Below are 17,068 nucleotides of genomic sequence, written 5' to 3'. Positions count from 1 at the left end.
GCTCTAGATTCTTCCCCTGTGTCAGAGTAATAATCCCTTCCTGGATACCCTTGATGTTGGTAGCAACCAATGGTTGCTATGCTGGCTTTGACAGTGATGGCTGACACTTCTGGCAGTCTCAGCAGCTAATTTATCTAATGCTTCTCCCAATAATTCCTCACCTGAAAGTTAGTATTTACAAGACATCTGTTTAGGATCAGTGATGCTATTCTGGAAGCCACCAAGTCAGAATCTACTGCTTGTCACAAATCACAACAAAGGATTAACCAAGACAGAACCCGAGATGTCTCATTCTAAGCAAGGATCGTATCTATCGACAATGAGCCACTTTTTCCCCCCACACAGAAGGCAAACTTACTAAGTGTATGAAAAATCTTTGGTCTGAAAAGCATAGCTAAGGCTTTGGTCTATGGTGTCTTTTCGAAGAAAGGCCCCTTCTGAAGACGTATTTGACTGGTGGAGTTGCACCAACCTTAGGTTCCCAAATTTATGAAATTTCTTTGCTTTTATATAAACATTTTAGTTGAACATTTGGTTTAATTAGATGTTGTCATCTAGATGTTATGATGCCCTCAAAGGAGACATTAATGGGAAAACACGTATCTAATAATGCTTGAAAAGGGAGATTATTTTATTAATGAGTTCCTTGGTAGGCTGCTGACTGACATCCTGTCCTGAAAAAGTCCTGTAGAGGTGGGGGTTGGGGGGGAGGTTTCATTTCCATGTGTAGTATTTATTTCCCTGGCTGTTTATGGGGGGAGGTACTACATTATTCATCTTGGCATGGGGAGCACACAACAGAGCGGGAACACATATCTCAATTGTGGAAGTAGCTTGCTAGATGTTCCCATGACCCTGAAACGCTAAGTGCCTGCTCCCCCAGGATGGGTAGCACCCAAGTACGTACTGTAGGCCCAGCCTGGTATCACTCAGGGTTTGACTCAGTAAATCAGGATAATTTTGAACAAGGGCAGGGATGTTATGCCACAGTAATACCACAGAGGTGCAACTTTGTGGGCAGCAGAAACCTCAGGGTAATGGGCTCCCTGAAGTGCTCAAGGCTTTAAGCCTTATGAAGACAGCCTTCGGAGCTGTGGCGAGAAAGACCCTTTCCCACTTTTCAGAGTCCTTTCCCTGGTACAGTGGGTCCCGAGGTCCCAGACAGGCACAATTTCTATTAGGCTGAAACCTGAGGCAGGCTGCACAGGGTTCTTTGCATGCCCACACATGCTGCAGGGTGCGGGAGGGGCAGCGAGCATGGTCTGGAGCACTGAGCAAGAGACTTTATAGGAGAAAGCCCCAGCGAACCCTCGCTCAGGGGAGCGGGGGTTTCACCTCTGATTTTCACATCAGTCGTTCATTAACAATATTAAATTACTGCCTTGTGAAGGCAATACTTCCTTCTGCCTTTTTGAGAGTCTCTGGGTTTTACAGGACTTATCCCAGAGTATAATGAGAATCCCCCCCAATTCATAAAAGGAGGATGAGGAGCTGTGCAAAAGCCTTGTTTCTTCCCCAGGGGAGCAGAGGACCCACTTCAGTATCTTGAGGGCAGGGGGCAGATGACTCTGGATCCTTCAGGGCTCCCCCTCCTCCCAAGCCTAGGTCTATTGAGGGCCCTGTGCCGGCCAGATAGCTTCCTCCTCATCCTTAGACCCTCTCCACAAAAGCTCAGAAGCTCCTGATCAGGCTTTTCTGCACTGGAGTCTCAGCTCCTTGGGGCAGGATAGGTTTGCCAACATGCCAGTCTGACTCCGAGTCTCATTCCCTAGCAGCACAAAGTTTGGCTGGCTGGCAACAGGAGGGCACCATTCACCCTCTGCAGAGCCTGGAAAGTGCTGCCTCATGCAAGGAGCTCCGCTTAGATTTAGCCAGGTGTTTGCAGGACAGCTCTGCCATGCCTGAGTGGGAGCAGAAGGGCCTGGCAGAGGACACTACAGCATCAGATCCAGGTGGTTGAAACTATCTTGCTGCTATTTACCCAATGCCGGGAAGAGTATAAGTCACCACTGCACAAAAATGAATAAAAAATAAAACTAACGGGCCAGGAGAAACCGAACTGCCAACTTGTTCCACCACCTCTGGAAGAGGAAAATCCGGTGGCTGCCTGAGCTGCAGCCAGTAGTAGAGCCCAGTCCTGGAGCCTCCACCAACAACATTGGACTGCCTCCAAATTCCACAGGTGGCGGCATCCGCCCGTGAGTAATGAATGTGGAGAGAAGCTGTGCAGCAGAAAGTTGGTCTGAAATACAAAACATTTGTATTGTCTGAAGCCATACGCTACCCTGAGATTAAGAAAAAATAAAAGTAAAGGACCTACCTTCACCGCCAAGAAGTTGAGGCCACTTTCATTGGCCAAAGCTTTCGCGACCATTGTTTTTGAGCATCCAGGAGGTCCATAAAGTAGTACTCCTTTGGGTGGCTGAATCCCCATTCGGATGAAGGATTCAGGATGCTTGAGGGGCCATTCCACTGCCTGCTTCAATTTCAATTTGACAGTTTCAAGTCCTCCTATGTCGGACCATAGTACCTACAACACAGACCATTTTGCTGAATCCACACATTAGCACAGAATGGAGGGTTGTATAGAACTATGGCATGTATCTCCTTTTCAACAGGTTTATTTCATGAAGTTTAAAAAAAGTGCATTAAGTTTTAAAGCCTTTTAAATTAAACAAGCAGCATCTGATAAATTATCAGTAAAGAAAAAAGGAAAAATGGTGAATTTACATAATTACAGATTTACATAATGAAAGGGGGGAAAAATACAATTTCATATATTAAACATCTATTTCAAAGATGAATAACTGATGTTATCCAAAAATACAACCCAGTATCAATACTACCACCCACATAATCTATAAACTCTGCAGGATCATTAGATAATTCCCATCATTTCAATTCCTGTGTGTGTGACATTTATACCGGTGTATCATTTGTAAAATATTTTGGTATCCTTCTAGGGGAAAATTCTACGTCAATTTAAGAGGTTATTATTTTCATCTAGCACACTAAAGAAACTTATCCTAGGTGCAAGTAGTCACATAGTAGGGACTACTAACATGCATAAGTTTTTGAAGGATTGAAATGGTTTAAATCACTTTGCAACAATATTTATTCCACCCTGGACTTGTGCACTGGAGATTTAAGTAGTATGTTAAAAAAATACTGGATCAGTATTTGCCTATTAAAGATTAAAATGTAAGGAGTAACTGCAGTTGGAGTTGCTCTGCTAAAGATAATGTGTAAAAGCACAGACCCCAACAGATGTATACCACTAAATATAATGTAGCCTATTCAAAATGGTGGGTAAAATGAGCCCTACCTTTTCTTACATAGTTGTGAAGAAGACTGTGATAATTTTCCCCACCCCAGATAATTCCTTTTATTTTCTGTTATTTGCAATAAGTGGTCTGCCATTATGCCCCTTGTTTTTGTCAGCATCAATTCAACTTTCCTTTAGATATTAAAGATATCAAGCCTTCACAATAAGAGGCAATTGACTCAGCTGACCTTATGTTTTGAGATGATATTCTCCTAAAATAGGTAGCCTTCAAAGACAGGCAACAGATTTACTGGCTATAAAATCAGGACTCCCCTCTTAAGATTCATCTGTGCTTGACGGAGGTAGACACAAAGATGGGGAAACAGAAAGAACAAGGGCTGTGGAGAAAGAGGTGCCTGTGATGGGGGGAGGAGGAGAAAGAGTAAAAAAACCTAGCATATATCATCCTTATTCCTGACCTAGAAAACTGTCCCCCTCCCAGGCTACTGTAAACAGGTGATCTCGCTCAATTACATCGCCTTCTTAGTGCTATTTGTCTGATATCTCAACACTGGAAACTAAAAATGTAATGTTACTTCTGGGTAAAGCACTGTAGCCTGAGAACAAGCATCAGCAGGGTGCTTAAGAGGAATAAGCAAACCTAGAACAAATGAGCAAATTCCAAATCCATTAAAAATGTCTCTTTGGTGGTCTTATTTTAATATATGACAAAATAATACATGTCTGAAAAAAAACAAAGATCCACACACAGGGCATCCGCTAAAAAGCGAGCCGAGCTAAAATGCTAATAGGAAGTAAGAAGCTTGAGGATCTGCTGCCACCAGAGCATGACCCTCAAGCTAAGAGCATCCAAGGGAAAACGTTACAGGAGCCCTGAAAAAAAGTTCTATTTTTAATTTTTTATTTTTAATCAACTTCTACTTTTTGAATCAATAACTACTGTGGTTGAGTAAGGAAGCATAAAAATACACGCAACTGACAGCAATTGCCTACTAAGAAGAGTACAGATGAACTAGCTAATGGCGGAATTTTGCTGTGGGAAAAAAAAGTTAAGAGAAACATCAATTTAGAGAAAAGAGAGGATTGCTGTTTCCGATTCTAAGGAATCTAGTATTTGAGGAATGAGGGGTTAGGGTTTACGAACTGCCAAAGCAGCCTGCCAATTTTGCTAATTTGTCATACCCCAAATTTTGCTACCTGCCAGTGCTAAAACTTATTTCTAATGTGCTATTTCAGAGAAGTACTGTGAAAGAGCATTTTTGATTTTGTTCCATCATAAAAACAGGCCTGAATGAATAAACAGTAGTTAAATAGTAGTAAATGGGCTTCCACAGCTACACATAGTTGTGCGCGTTGTTGCTTCTTATTTTTGGGGGGGGAAATAACTAAGTTACTGAAGATAGTGAATGAAGCAGAAGACAGTAACTTGAAAAATTGCATGGCAATTAATTCCTCAAAATAAGAGACAGACACATTTACAGAGTCTTAGTTAGCATGAAGCAAAGATACAAATTCTTAAGACCAAGTCTTGGTATGTCTCCTCAACTTTAACAGAAATAAATAAAAAGAAAAAATAATCTACAACACAATATGTTTTAGTAAAGAGACAGGAAAGATGTTTTCTGTAGCTTCTTAACACTGCTGGAAAACACTTCTCTTAAAAGACATATACATTACATGAAACAAAATTTCTAAATTTCCAAATTAACTGGACAGTGAAATAGTAACAGCAGCATACTTTTCCTAGGGAAGGAGAAGAGACAAATAGACTGCCTTAATTTTCAGAACCGTATTATTTTATTATATTAATTCACATCGGTAAAAGATGGACTGGTTGTTCCAGCAGTAATGTTCCAGTGGGGGGACAGATAGCTCAGTGGTTTGAGCATTGGCCTGCTAAAGCCAGGGTTGTTAAACCCAGGGTTGTGAGTTCAATCCTTGAGGGGGCCATTTAGGGATCTGGGCAAAAATTGGGTACTGGTCCTGCTTTGAGCAGGGGGTTGGACTAGATGACCTCCTGAATTCTATGATTCTTTCTAGTGGAGACAGCTGGACACAGGAGATTGTAACAGAAACCTTATGTGTCATGCAGAGGAAAAAACTTTTACCGTGGAATACGCTACCAGGAATTTACTAAAATTTTCAGAAGCAACAAGCAAAATGAGTTTTGTGATACCTTGCACATCTAAAAAAATTCAGAGAAAGGACACTTATGACAAAAGTACCCTGAAGCACTGTTCAAATAACTCTGCAAACACGCTGTGTCTGTTCCACTGCGGTATGCCATTTACCATCAAGACAAGGTGCACATGAAAAAGGTGAAATTAGAGAGGTAAAGGGCGGCCTTTGAGAAACACAGGTGTGGAAAATCCTGAAGACTCTCTCTAGATAAGTTCCCTTTTGGAACTTGATGCTAGGAAGGAAAGCTAATGTTTGATTCCTCGAAACTGCACTGTAAGGTAGGTAGGTAGGTAGGTAGATAGAAAGAGGAGTATCATGAGTTTTCATACTAACATAGCATGCAGGGTTAAATGTTTAGCTAACTTGTTTATCTAGAATTTCTATAATGCAGAGTCTATGACACTGAGACTGCTTCATTTGCTACTTTTTATTACTAGGGACTTTTCATAATCTGATTGGGTCTCAGCCTAACTAATTAAATTTTTTGGCACAGAATTCCCTCAGGGGTAAGCTCAGAGGGATAGGGATAGTGCTCTGCAATGTAGGACATCTAGGTTTCATTCCTGGCACTAAATATTTAACTCTCCAAGTCAGCAGGGCTGAGAACGTGAAGCAGAACTGTAACTCCCTAGACGGTTATGAAGCAGCAAGTAATAAACAAAGCAGACATGCACCAAAGGATGTCTCATCTAGAACTTTTTGGCTAGAAAGGTGTAAATCTCAGTGTGCTGAATTACAATAGGACAAAAAACAGGCAGGGAAAACCCTCAGGGCTCCACAGAGAATCCTAAAAAAAACCATAGAAAAGGGAGGAATGGCTACTATAGCAGAACTTCCCAAACCACTGAAGCACAGAACTAACTTCCTGATGCATAACATGCACCCCCCATCTCCAAGTCCCTGACACACCAGAGCAGTCTTCCAAAGAGGTTACATGTAATGAAGTTCAAGAGAAGTTCCGTTAAAATGAAGACGTACAGGACACTCAGATTCTTGCAGTCAACATACAAACATTTTACATTCTCCCCACACACAAACACACCGCATAGTACTCACTGCATACATGGAGCGCCAAGGGAATGCAAATATATACTACGCCAGGAAGTGGACTGTAATGTGCCACCTCTACACCTGGACACTCCTTTCCTCTTCTGTCCTCCAACCAAGCTCACTATCCATTAAATCCCTCTCCAAAAATTCACGTAATCTGACTGCTTTCCCCATCAATAAATTGGGTATGTTTTGAATAGAAAAACTAAGTATTGCATCCGATAATCTTCCTCATTCAGATAATGCAGATGATCGATACTGCTCTTACAAGGTAAGGGAAATGTGTTGTATACTGTGCAAGAAGTAAAATGGCGTAGGCACAGCAGTGTGGCTTTTGCTGATTTTCTATTAAAAATTAGCGCAACCAGAGCAATTCAGTTTAATAAAATACTACATATAATAACCCTCCTACAATTCTCTCTGAAATTTAAGATTAAAAAATTGAGAGCTAATTAGGACAAGAAAAACCTCCCACTCACCACCCTGCTCAAAATGGTGCAGATTTTAGAGAAAAATCCTGCATATTTTGACTAACGTCTCTGCAGATTTCATGATGAAACGGAGCATTATTTATCTTAAGTGGTGGAAAGAGGATGTTACACTTTCAGGAAAATACAAGAGTAGCAAAGAGAGAATGGTATCGGCACAAAACCAAAGCAGGAATGAGCCTTTTATCAAATTGCCTTTATTCATGGTTTAAACTATAGTAGGTTACCCCACCTTTGCTACGTCTTTTCCCATTTGCTTTCATAGGGCTACTTTTAAACAGCCCCAACATGAAAAACAGCCAATTTTAAACTGAAAAATGTTAACCTAACATAATGAACGTGTCTCTCAGTTTTCTTAAGGCTGTATTTGATTTCAATGCTAACTCACTGTATAGCCCAAAAGTTGCATCTATGCACGTGTTTGACCCTTGTAATAATATATCTTCAAAAAAAATGAACAGTTAATGGAGTAATATAGTCCATACCCAAGCTATTGTCTCCTACTGGAAAGTTTCCTGTGGTTGGTCATTTATTTCATGCTTTAATATATTTTTAGCAAGGGTTTTTTAGATGACAAACAGAATTAATGTCAAACTTTGAAACACTTTTCAAAAAAAGGAATTTAATCCCTTATTTACCAAAAAAGTAACACACATGATTACCTGTCTACTTAGATAGCTTTTTTTTTTTTTGGGAGGGGGGGGCTGTAGAAGAAGCCTATCCTCACAGAAATAAGCAGGTGAAAGTATCTGAAGATTAATCACTTTAAGATAACTAAACATGCTGCAACATTAGCACATGCACTAGCTAAAAAAAAGAGAATTGAAGTTATAGGACTCTAATTGCAGGAATGAACTACTTATTATTAAGCCTATTTGGTTTCCATTAGGATTTTTTTGTTTAAACCATAACTTTTACCATATGATATGAACATAATAAGCTTAGTGCAAGGAAGTACTTTCCACTGGTGTAAATTACTACAGAGCACATAAGTAACATATCACAGTGCACCATGGCCTCAAGCCAGCTAATAAAGTCCTGGATGGAAAAATGGCCCAAGACCATGAACTGTAAATATTGTATTGAAAGGAGGTGAATGGGGAATAAAAAGAAGAACTTCTTATTGTATTTATAACTAATGTTGGTTCCAGTTCTTGTGAAGAACAAATAATTCCAGAGGTTTCCCAATAGATGTTCCAAGACTGGACAATCATACATCATGACCCCAAATAGTAAAGTATGCTAGGGCATAAATAGCCTAGAATATTGCTGGCACAAGATCATGGGCCCCAAATGACTCTGCAACTGAACCCATTTAGTTGCCAAGTACCTGGTTTGCACTCACAATCAAGTACGTAAGTATCCAAACAGGTGCAAGTGTAAGTGCAATTAATTGAATATGCAATTTTTCATCCCCTTTAATTGCAAGAGCAAGACTGTGCTTACAATTTGAGATTGAGATCTAGCTAAAAATCAGAATGTATGTTTCAAAAATATTCTAAAATATTGCACACACAAGGAGTCCCAATAAAGTCAATGAAGTTAAGCATTTGCTTAAGTCTTGACAGAACAAGCCCTATATCTGTAAAAGCCCAAGCCCTATATCTGTAAAAGCCCAAACTAGTGTACAACACTTTTTGTGTACTCATTTCAATAAAAAAATGTTTTGAAATAGCCGTTTAATGACTAAAGTTGTGGAAAAAGGGACTGAGACATAAGGAGGAAGGCACTGAGAAGAAGGAGAATTTAGACTCTAGTGATTAGGCCACTAGCTTGGGACACAGGAGACTTGGGTTCAATTCCCTGTTATGCCACAGACTTCCTGTGTGACCGAGGGCACATCATTTACTCTGTCTCTGTGCTTCAGTTATCTAGCTGTAAAATGGGGATAATAGTACCTCCTTACCTCACAGTATTATGAGGATAAATACATTCTGAGGCATTCAGATATTAGTATGGTAACGGGAGCTATTTAGGTATATGTAAGTGAAATAGACAGGGCCAGATTCTATTCTTGATTTCAGACGTATTAATCTTGAATAACTCTACTGTAAATGCAGAGTAATTCCACTGACTTCAATAGCATAACAAAGCCAGGTTTGGCCCATAGTGCAGAATACACAAACAGGCTACTAAATGAAGTGTAGCATTCACTTTTCTGACTACTTATTCCCATAGTTTGGAAATAACCACCTACTATGTGATTGAATTCCCTGTTGATTCATCTATGTGAAATGATGCTTAATAACTTGCTTTTAGTTTAAATTTTTTGACTTGGAGTTGATTTATATGCCCCCCTTTTTCTGGAATTTTCTTAATATAAAGCACAAATATTAATTTTGCCAATATTAACAAGATAGAAGGGGTATGTATCGCACATTTCCGTTTATCCATCCATTCACACACCACCTTCCCCTAGAAGCGAGTAGACAAGTTAATGCCTACAAATATTTTGATTATCAGAGTTAAGTAATTTGGTTTGGGGGGTTTTGTTTTAGTTTTTTTAGGCACATATTGTTTGTCTCAAACAACACAGGGCTTATTAGAACATTGTAGAATACCTATCTGGTTATCTCAGATAATCCTTGGCCTTGAAAGGCTTACAGTCCGCTCTTTTCAATGTAAGTTGAAAAATTTGTGACAGGAGGTGATAGATGTATATCTTTTCCAAAAAGTAACTAAGTTTTTCAGATGAACGAGTAGCATATTCACACACAGTTGTGCAGGCAAAGTGATCACTTTGGAAGTGATCACTGCTGACCAGTAATGACCCACACAGGAGGTCAAATTCTGCTCTTAATTAAACCTCTGCAATCTTGCTGAAGCCAGTGAGATTGCAGAAGTATGAGTGTCGGCAGAATTTGTCCCTATGCTTTCAGTGATTCAGATCTTGTTGAACTAGACAATTTATCAGCTATGCTCCATACAGTTACACAAACCTTTTCATAGCCTTGTTTCAATATATTTTGGTGGCAAATGCCAATGCTTTGTTTCTAATTGAATTGGTTGCTGCAATACTAGTGGCTCCGATGTACAGATCTAGTCAGTGCCTGTTTCAAGCTTACATTTTTGGGCTTTAATCAATTAACCTATTCAAATCTTGAGAATAGAGTATACAGTCAACAAGAGACACGGGTCCTCCTGCAGTGCCTACTTTTCATGCTGAACAAATACAAACAAAAAAACCAAATCTGACATGTCAAAAAAAAAAAATGATGCATAACATTTATTGGAGACCTCTATTTTCTAAAATGAACCTTTGCAGACAGGGCTCTTCGAAGTCCCACTATGACTTTACAGCACTCAGCTTTAACAATGTTTCTAGTGTTCTGTGGAACATGACTTACTTTTGGCACATCAATAGCCACCTCTCTCATGGCGCTGGGCCTGACATCATTCATCCCCTGCAGGAAGTCATTCAGAGTAATCATCACTGACCCAGCCACCTCGCTGTCTAACAGGTTAGCTTGTTCTCCCAATGTTCTCCGCAAAGCGCACAAACCTACAAAGAAAACCAAACACATGTTGACTTCATCCTGTTTCCCACAAATACAGAACGTACAACACATACAGGCACAAAAGTCTGCAGCACCGGCAAGGAAATTATCGTCAAACAGAACGTCCCAGCGTCAGGCTCTGGCTAGCTCAGAGAACACAACAGATATTTCTGATGAAGGGGAATGGGGATTTTATGACCACATATACACATAGAACAGATCAGCTCCAAAAAAGAGACTGAAATAGCCGTAATTCCCAGGAAAACCATTATAGGGTGGATAGGGAAGGTGACAAGAAAAACTAGTTTAGATAATTTTTATAGCCATTTTATAATGAGAAAAAATACAAATATCTAGCAAACATTACACAGGAACCACCAATTCATGTAAGATTGGCTGCCTTGTCTGTTCTCCTGCCAATACAGGATTGGGCCCCAAGTGCTCTCTTTACCTAATCTACTTCAATAGGATTTAAAATGATGAGATTTCTGCTACTTTCACTGAGAGCTTTCACGGTCTAATAAAACTACAGCATTAGGAGGTTTTTCTTCATGTTCAACCCATTTTCCACATGATTCTTCATATTGGCTTGAACTACCATGAATAATGCCTTTCCCTCCACCACGTTCACACCTTTCAAACAAACAAGCACTTCCCTGCTTCCCCTCTGTTTAGCCAAACCATTCATACAGCATTCCTACAGTCTTTCCCTATAACTCAGAAGCTCTGTTTTCCCCCCTTTTCTGATTTATCAATATCTTTCTGGGTACAGAAGCACCCACGGGGGCATGGATCAGCCTTCACGTCCTACTCCCCATCAGTACCTGGCCCAGGCCAAGGAAGCCAATGATCTAAATTTGGTGATGAATCATGGTCACGTGCCACCTGAGTCAAGTTGCACATATGCTAAGTAGTAGTAGTACCCAGAACTGAACACTATTATATAGGGGATCTCACCATTCCATATGGAGAGGGACTACCAACTCCTTTTCCTATGAAGGGACACGTTGGTATCCAAAAGCACCTTGGCTTTCCTTACCCTTCAGTTTGTTTCTTTCAAGCTTTACTCCCATTTTGTTCTTCCTGCCTCTATCTCCAAACTTGATTTATATACTATAAATTTTACTGTAGTAAAATAAATCTTGAAGGTAATAGAATTTAACTGATGTAGCTTACAAAAATATGTGGTACCAGTTTGACATAAATGAGCCAAGCAAACAGATACAAATATTTAAAAAAAAATTTCTATGCTTAACTGAACAAAATGTCAATTAATGCTGCAAGAAAACACAATAATGATAAGGGATAAGGTGTTTCTAAAATAAAAATGGCTTTACTATAAGAGGATCACTGTATATTTTCTATGGGAGCACTTATGAACTTGGACATACAAGATTTCTGACAATTACAGGAATTCTAAATTTCCTACAATATAAGTAATGTGTGAATAGATCTAATATCTCCCCTGTGGATCAGTACAGCTGGTGTATCTCTATTGAACTGCCAATTACTACAGAGCATGAACACCTGCGTTCAATACACAAGCTCTTTAATACAATAAAAAATGTTTGTAGTTCGGGTTTTACCCAAATGTGGAACATTTAGAACTAACAGGATACATAAATAAAAACATTCCATGAGGTCAAATAGGAAATTGCAAAGCTAGTTGCCAGAAGAGAAGTGAAAAATGCTACTGACTCACTTCAACATCACTAAAAGAATTTCAGAAGGGCTTTTTGTTTTGTTTGTTTGTGCTTGTTTCTTTTTCCTTTTTATCTCTTCTTCTATTATTATTTTTAAAAAGAACTATTACATAACAGGACATCATTTCAATCACACAAATTTGTAATTTCACAGCCACGTGTGCAAGCAAAAAAACAACCAACCACCACCAAATAGGTTAATCACACTATGTTATTGCAGTTATACAATTGATGAGTTTTTGTTTTAGTTTCAGTTTTTTAATCCTATGTTTTGCATTTGATCCTAAGCATTTACGATGACTATTCACAAGGCATCAGTGATTTAAAATAAATGAATAAATCACAGCTTCAGAGAAAGTTATGTCATAAAAGAAAGGAAATAATTGATCCAGATCTCTGTTCTTCATTTATAAATATCCTTTCCATCAGCTACACATTTTACCACAAAAGACCATTTGATGAAGTTTGTAACTATATCACAGCTATCTTTTTCATTTTTAAAGGGATAACTCAATTTTTAGTCATAACATAAAAATGTCCAAAGGGAACACCATTCTTCTGTATGGCCACTGCCAGTGTAAAGTCAAGCTCTGCCCGTGCTGTTAACCATACCGGAGTGAAGTTTCAGTGATCAGTAGTGTGTTTGAAATGCAGCAGCTCTGATCCAGAACAGGGAGAAAAAGGTCACAGCTCTCCAAACAAAGCCTGAATTCATTAAAGCATGTGTGTGTACCTGCCAACATGCAGGTCAATATTTAATTGAAACAATGTTTTACATTTAAACAATAATAAAAAACAGATTGAAAATGAGAGCATGATTCTTCCTGTTTCCTCTTGTTATCATAATCATTCTTTCCTGCCCTTCCCACTGACTCCTGCCCAAAGTGGGTGGGAGGGGGAGAAGAGAAAGAGACTTATTAACTAGGGAAGAATACAGTGAATGGCCTTCCAGGACTGAAAAAACACGTCCCAACTTTGAGCCATGGAAAACATGCATTTAAAGTAAGGAAATCTAAGGTAATATACACTGCTAGAAACTTTTTGCAAAATACCCCCACAGTGGTACCCGCAAGTTTCTTGCTATGGAGATATAAAGTTTCGAACTCTTAATCCATGCAATTTTAAATATTGTATCCCAGAAAATAGTGAACAACATTCATATTTAATATGCAAACTAGATACCATTAACCTGGGTCTGAATAGAGACTGGGAGTGGCTGGGTCATTGCACATATTGAATCTATTTCCCTATGTTAAGTATCCTCATACCTTCTTGTAAGCTGTCTACATGGGTCATCTTGATTATCACTACAAACCTTTTTTTCTCCTGCTCATAATAGCTCATCTTAATTAATTAGCCTCTTACCATTTGTATGGCAACTTCCACCTTCTCTGTATGTATATATCTATACATCCTCTTACTGTATGTTCCATTCTATGCATCCGATGAAGAGGGCTGTAGCCCACAACAGCTTATGCTCTAATAAATTTGTTAGTCTCTAAGGTGCCACAAGTACTCCTGTTCTTTTTTATTCAATATTTTCTCATCCGAAAGACCCATTTGGTCTCTGCAGATGAGCCTCTTCATAGGATTTGTCTAGCCCAGGGGTTCTCAAACTTCATTGTACCGCAACCCCATTCTGACAAAAAAATTACTATACAACTCCAGGATGGTGGACGGAAGCCTAAGCCTGCCCAAGCCCTGACACCCCAGGTGGAGGGGCCAAAGCCCCAGTGCCCGGGGGGAGAGGAGCCGAAGCCCAAGGGCTTCGGTCCCAGGCAGGGGGCCTATAATCTCAGCCCCACTTCCCAAGGCTTAAGCTCTCAGGCTTCGACCCCAGACAGAGGGGATTGGGCTTTGGCCCCATGCCCCAGTAAACCTAAGCCAGCCCAGGCAAACCCATTAAAATGGGGTCCTGACCCACAGTTTGAGAACCGCTGGTCTCACCTGTTTTGAGTCAGATATATATATAGATATATATATAGATATAATCCTGTATTGTAAACTGGCTCTGAGAGCACATTTATGTATCAATTTGACTTGACCCTATTCAGACATCATCAACTTTCAGTGGATTAATGAGTAGTCAGATTTTATTAATTCTGACTAATTAGGTGCCATTCCTGCAGCCCGCTCATAGACCCGTAACCCTTACTCATGTGAGTAGTCCTGATGAAATAACAAAAAATAAAAACACAACAAAATTGAGTTAGCTTTCCAGGTAGTTAACAGGACTACTTGCACAAGTAAGAGATACCTATTTTGAATAAGGGTTGCAGGATTGGTCCACAGCACTGTACTCTATGCACAGTAGGGACTTAACTAGGTGGACATAAAGAGTATATTCCATGGAGAAGAACACTGCTTCTCAAGCTCGGCATAAATGGAAAACTCTGAAATAAACTAAAAGAAACAAAAAACATGAGTGTATGATATTCATCATAAAAAACAATGGAAAAAAACAAACAGTTCGTTCCACTCCCCAGCATTGCGTGTTATCCCTCACAAATTCATCCTGTCTCTAAGGACAGAGGAAACAAGCGGGTTGTACAATTTGTCATAGTACAGCTGCTTTCTTTTCCGTCCCTTACAAACTATGATGCAAGTAGCATTGTTTACCCTTAAGGTATTCTGGTTCATAGCTATGGTTAGATGTCTGCACATTACGATTGCACGTAGACAAGTGTAAGAATAATTACTCCCATATAGCTAAATTTTGTCAGAGTCTACGCTTATTACACACTAACACAGAAAACAGAAATTATGCACGACATGAATACCCAACACATGCGTACTATAGGTTTGACAGACTGAGTATACACAATATTGTTAGGATATACATATTCAGGCCTGTCTGTAAAGGCCTATACTCTAAGAACTTAGGTGTATTCTTATCACTTGGCTAGTTATAGAGGTATAAAAGAAAGAATCAAAATCACTGTCTGCCAGTGTAAGAGCCTTCTCTTAATGTGACAGTCTGAGGCCCTGTTCTTAGGCTAAGGCCTTTGGCTAAGCAACAGAGGCAGCCATAAGCTGGGAAGTGACCGGTCACCTCCTCACATTCCAAATTAGTCACACTGAAATAAGGTGCTATTGGGCTGTTAGGAATACAATCCTGTCCTGATAATGCCTGTCGCCTCCAGAGAAAAGGAAGTGCCTAGAAGATGTAAAAGGAAACTTAGTTTGATAGCATCCTGTCTGACAAGAACTCACTTATCAATAGCTGGAATGTGAAATCCTCATTTCTGTGTTTGTTCTATCACTGTAGTCCCCATTTCCCCACTGTTTGTTTGTATAATCTCTGTCTGGTTCTGTGATTGTTTCTGTCTGCTGTATAATTAATTTTTCTGGGTGTAAACTAATTAAGGTGGTGGGGTATAATTGGTTAAATAATCATGTTACAATATGTTAGGATTGGTTAGTTAAATTTCAGTAAAATGATTGGTTAAGGTATAGCTAGGCTGAACTCAAGTTTTACTATATAGTCTGCAGTCAATCAGAAAATGGGTGGCTGGGAAATAGGAATCATGTTTTGCTAAAGGGGGAAATGGGAACAGGGAATGGGGGTGGGGAAATTGGAATCATGTTTAGCTAAAGGGGGAAATGGGAACAGGGACACAGATAAGCCTCTGTGGTGTCAGAGCTGGGAAGGGGGACATTAAGGAAGGAAATTGGAATCATGCTTGCTGGAAGTTCACCCCAATAAACATCAAATTGTTTGCATCTTTGGACTTCGGGTATTGTTGCTCTCTGTTCATGCGACAAGGACCAGGGAAGTAAGTGGGTGAAGGAATAAGCCCCCTAACAAATATATGTGGAAATGGATGTGACGAAGTATATTTATCTTACTCCTTTGACTGCCTAACTTCCAGTTTTCCATTATCCTATCTCCCCTAGGCTTGTTCTAACATTCCAAATTCACAAATATTAAGGTCAGAAGGGACCATTATGATCATCTAGTCTGACCTCCACAACGCAGGCCACAGAATCTCAACCACCCACTCCTGCGATAAACCTCTCACCTATGTCTGAGCTATTGAAGTCCTCAAATCGTGGTTTAAAGACTTCAAGGTGCAGAGAATCCTCCAGCAAGTGACCCGTGCCCCATGCTACAGAGGAAGGCGAAAAACCTCCAGGGCCTCTGCCGTGGAGGAAAATTCCTTCCCACCCCCAAATATGGCGATCAGCTGAACCCTGAGCATATGGGCAAGACTCACCAAATCCAAGAATGGCTTCAAACAATAGTAATTTTAATTTTAAGTCAACTTGAAAAATAAGTGTTTCTTCTTTCCCTACCATTTTGAAGTTTCCCTACAGATCCGATGAAGTGAGCTGTAGCTCACGAAAGCTTATGCTCAAATAAATTTGTTAGTCTCTAAAGTGCCAATAATACTCCTTTTCTTTTTGCTAATACAGACTAACACGGCTGCTACTCTGAAACCTATCTTAACAGAGGGAGATTGTATCTGTGAGACACTCTCTCCTATTCACAATCACACAGACAACCTTTCATCCAATTTTCAAATCTAGCAACCACCTTCCCTCCATTCCATGATCATGTAACATTCACGTGACAACTACAGCACTTGCTGATATGAAAAAAAAAAAACACAAGGAAGTATTTTATGCATTTTTAGCTGTCTTTACTGCAATTTAGCAGCTGGAAACAAAAAGAGGAAAGGCAGCACCAGGTGGCCATCAGCTAGTGTTCCACAGACCACAGTGCTGGGACAACTGACTACACCACCACAGATTCAACAAGTTTAGATGAATTCTTTAATTTGCATCTTTTAAAAGTATATCATCCAAGGAATTTTTTTTAAATGCCACCATGTGGACAACTAAGGTGACAAATTCATAGGA

The 17,068-nt window shown here is 39.7% G+C and overlaps 1 protein-coding gene across 4 annotated transcripts in view; it reads right to left on the bottom strand.

The window, feature by feature from the left end:
* The window catches only part of AFG2A (AFG2 AAA ATPase homolog A), a 312,752-nt gene that overhangs the window by 251,481 nt on the left and 44,203 nt on the right, over nt 1-17,068 (bottom strand). For 3 of the 4 annotated variants that reach the window (XR_012158550.1, XM_073341065.1, XM_073341066.1), the window contains exons 10-12: nt 10,353-10,507; nt 2,321-2,530; nt 2,042-2,242 (exon numbers count right to left, since the gene is read on the bottom strand). Coding sequence is in view for 3 of the 4 variants with exons in the window: in XM_073341065.1 (XP_073197166.1) it covers nt 2,042-2,242; nt 2,321-2,530; nt 10,353-10,507 (566 nt within the window). In the remaining variant the exon portion in view is untranslated. The remainder of the gene's footprint in view (nt 1-2,041; nt 2,243-2,320; nt 2,531-10,352; nt 10,508-17,068) is intronic. The other variant, XM_073341067.1, reaches the window with a different exon arrangement.

Source organism: Lepidochelys kempii, chromosome 4, assembly GCF_965140265.1.
Source record: "Lepidochelys kempii isolate rLepKem1 chromosome 4, rLepKem1.hap2, whole genome shotgun sequence".
Classification (NCBI taxonomy): domain Eukaryota; kingdom Metazoa; phylum Chordata; order Testudines; family Cheloniidae; genus Lepidochelys; species Lepidochelys kempii.
This window is presented reverse-complemented; position numbering and strand designations above follow the sequence as displayed.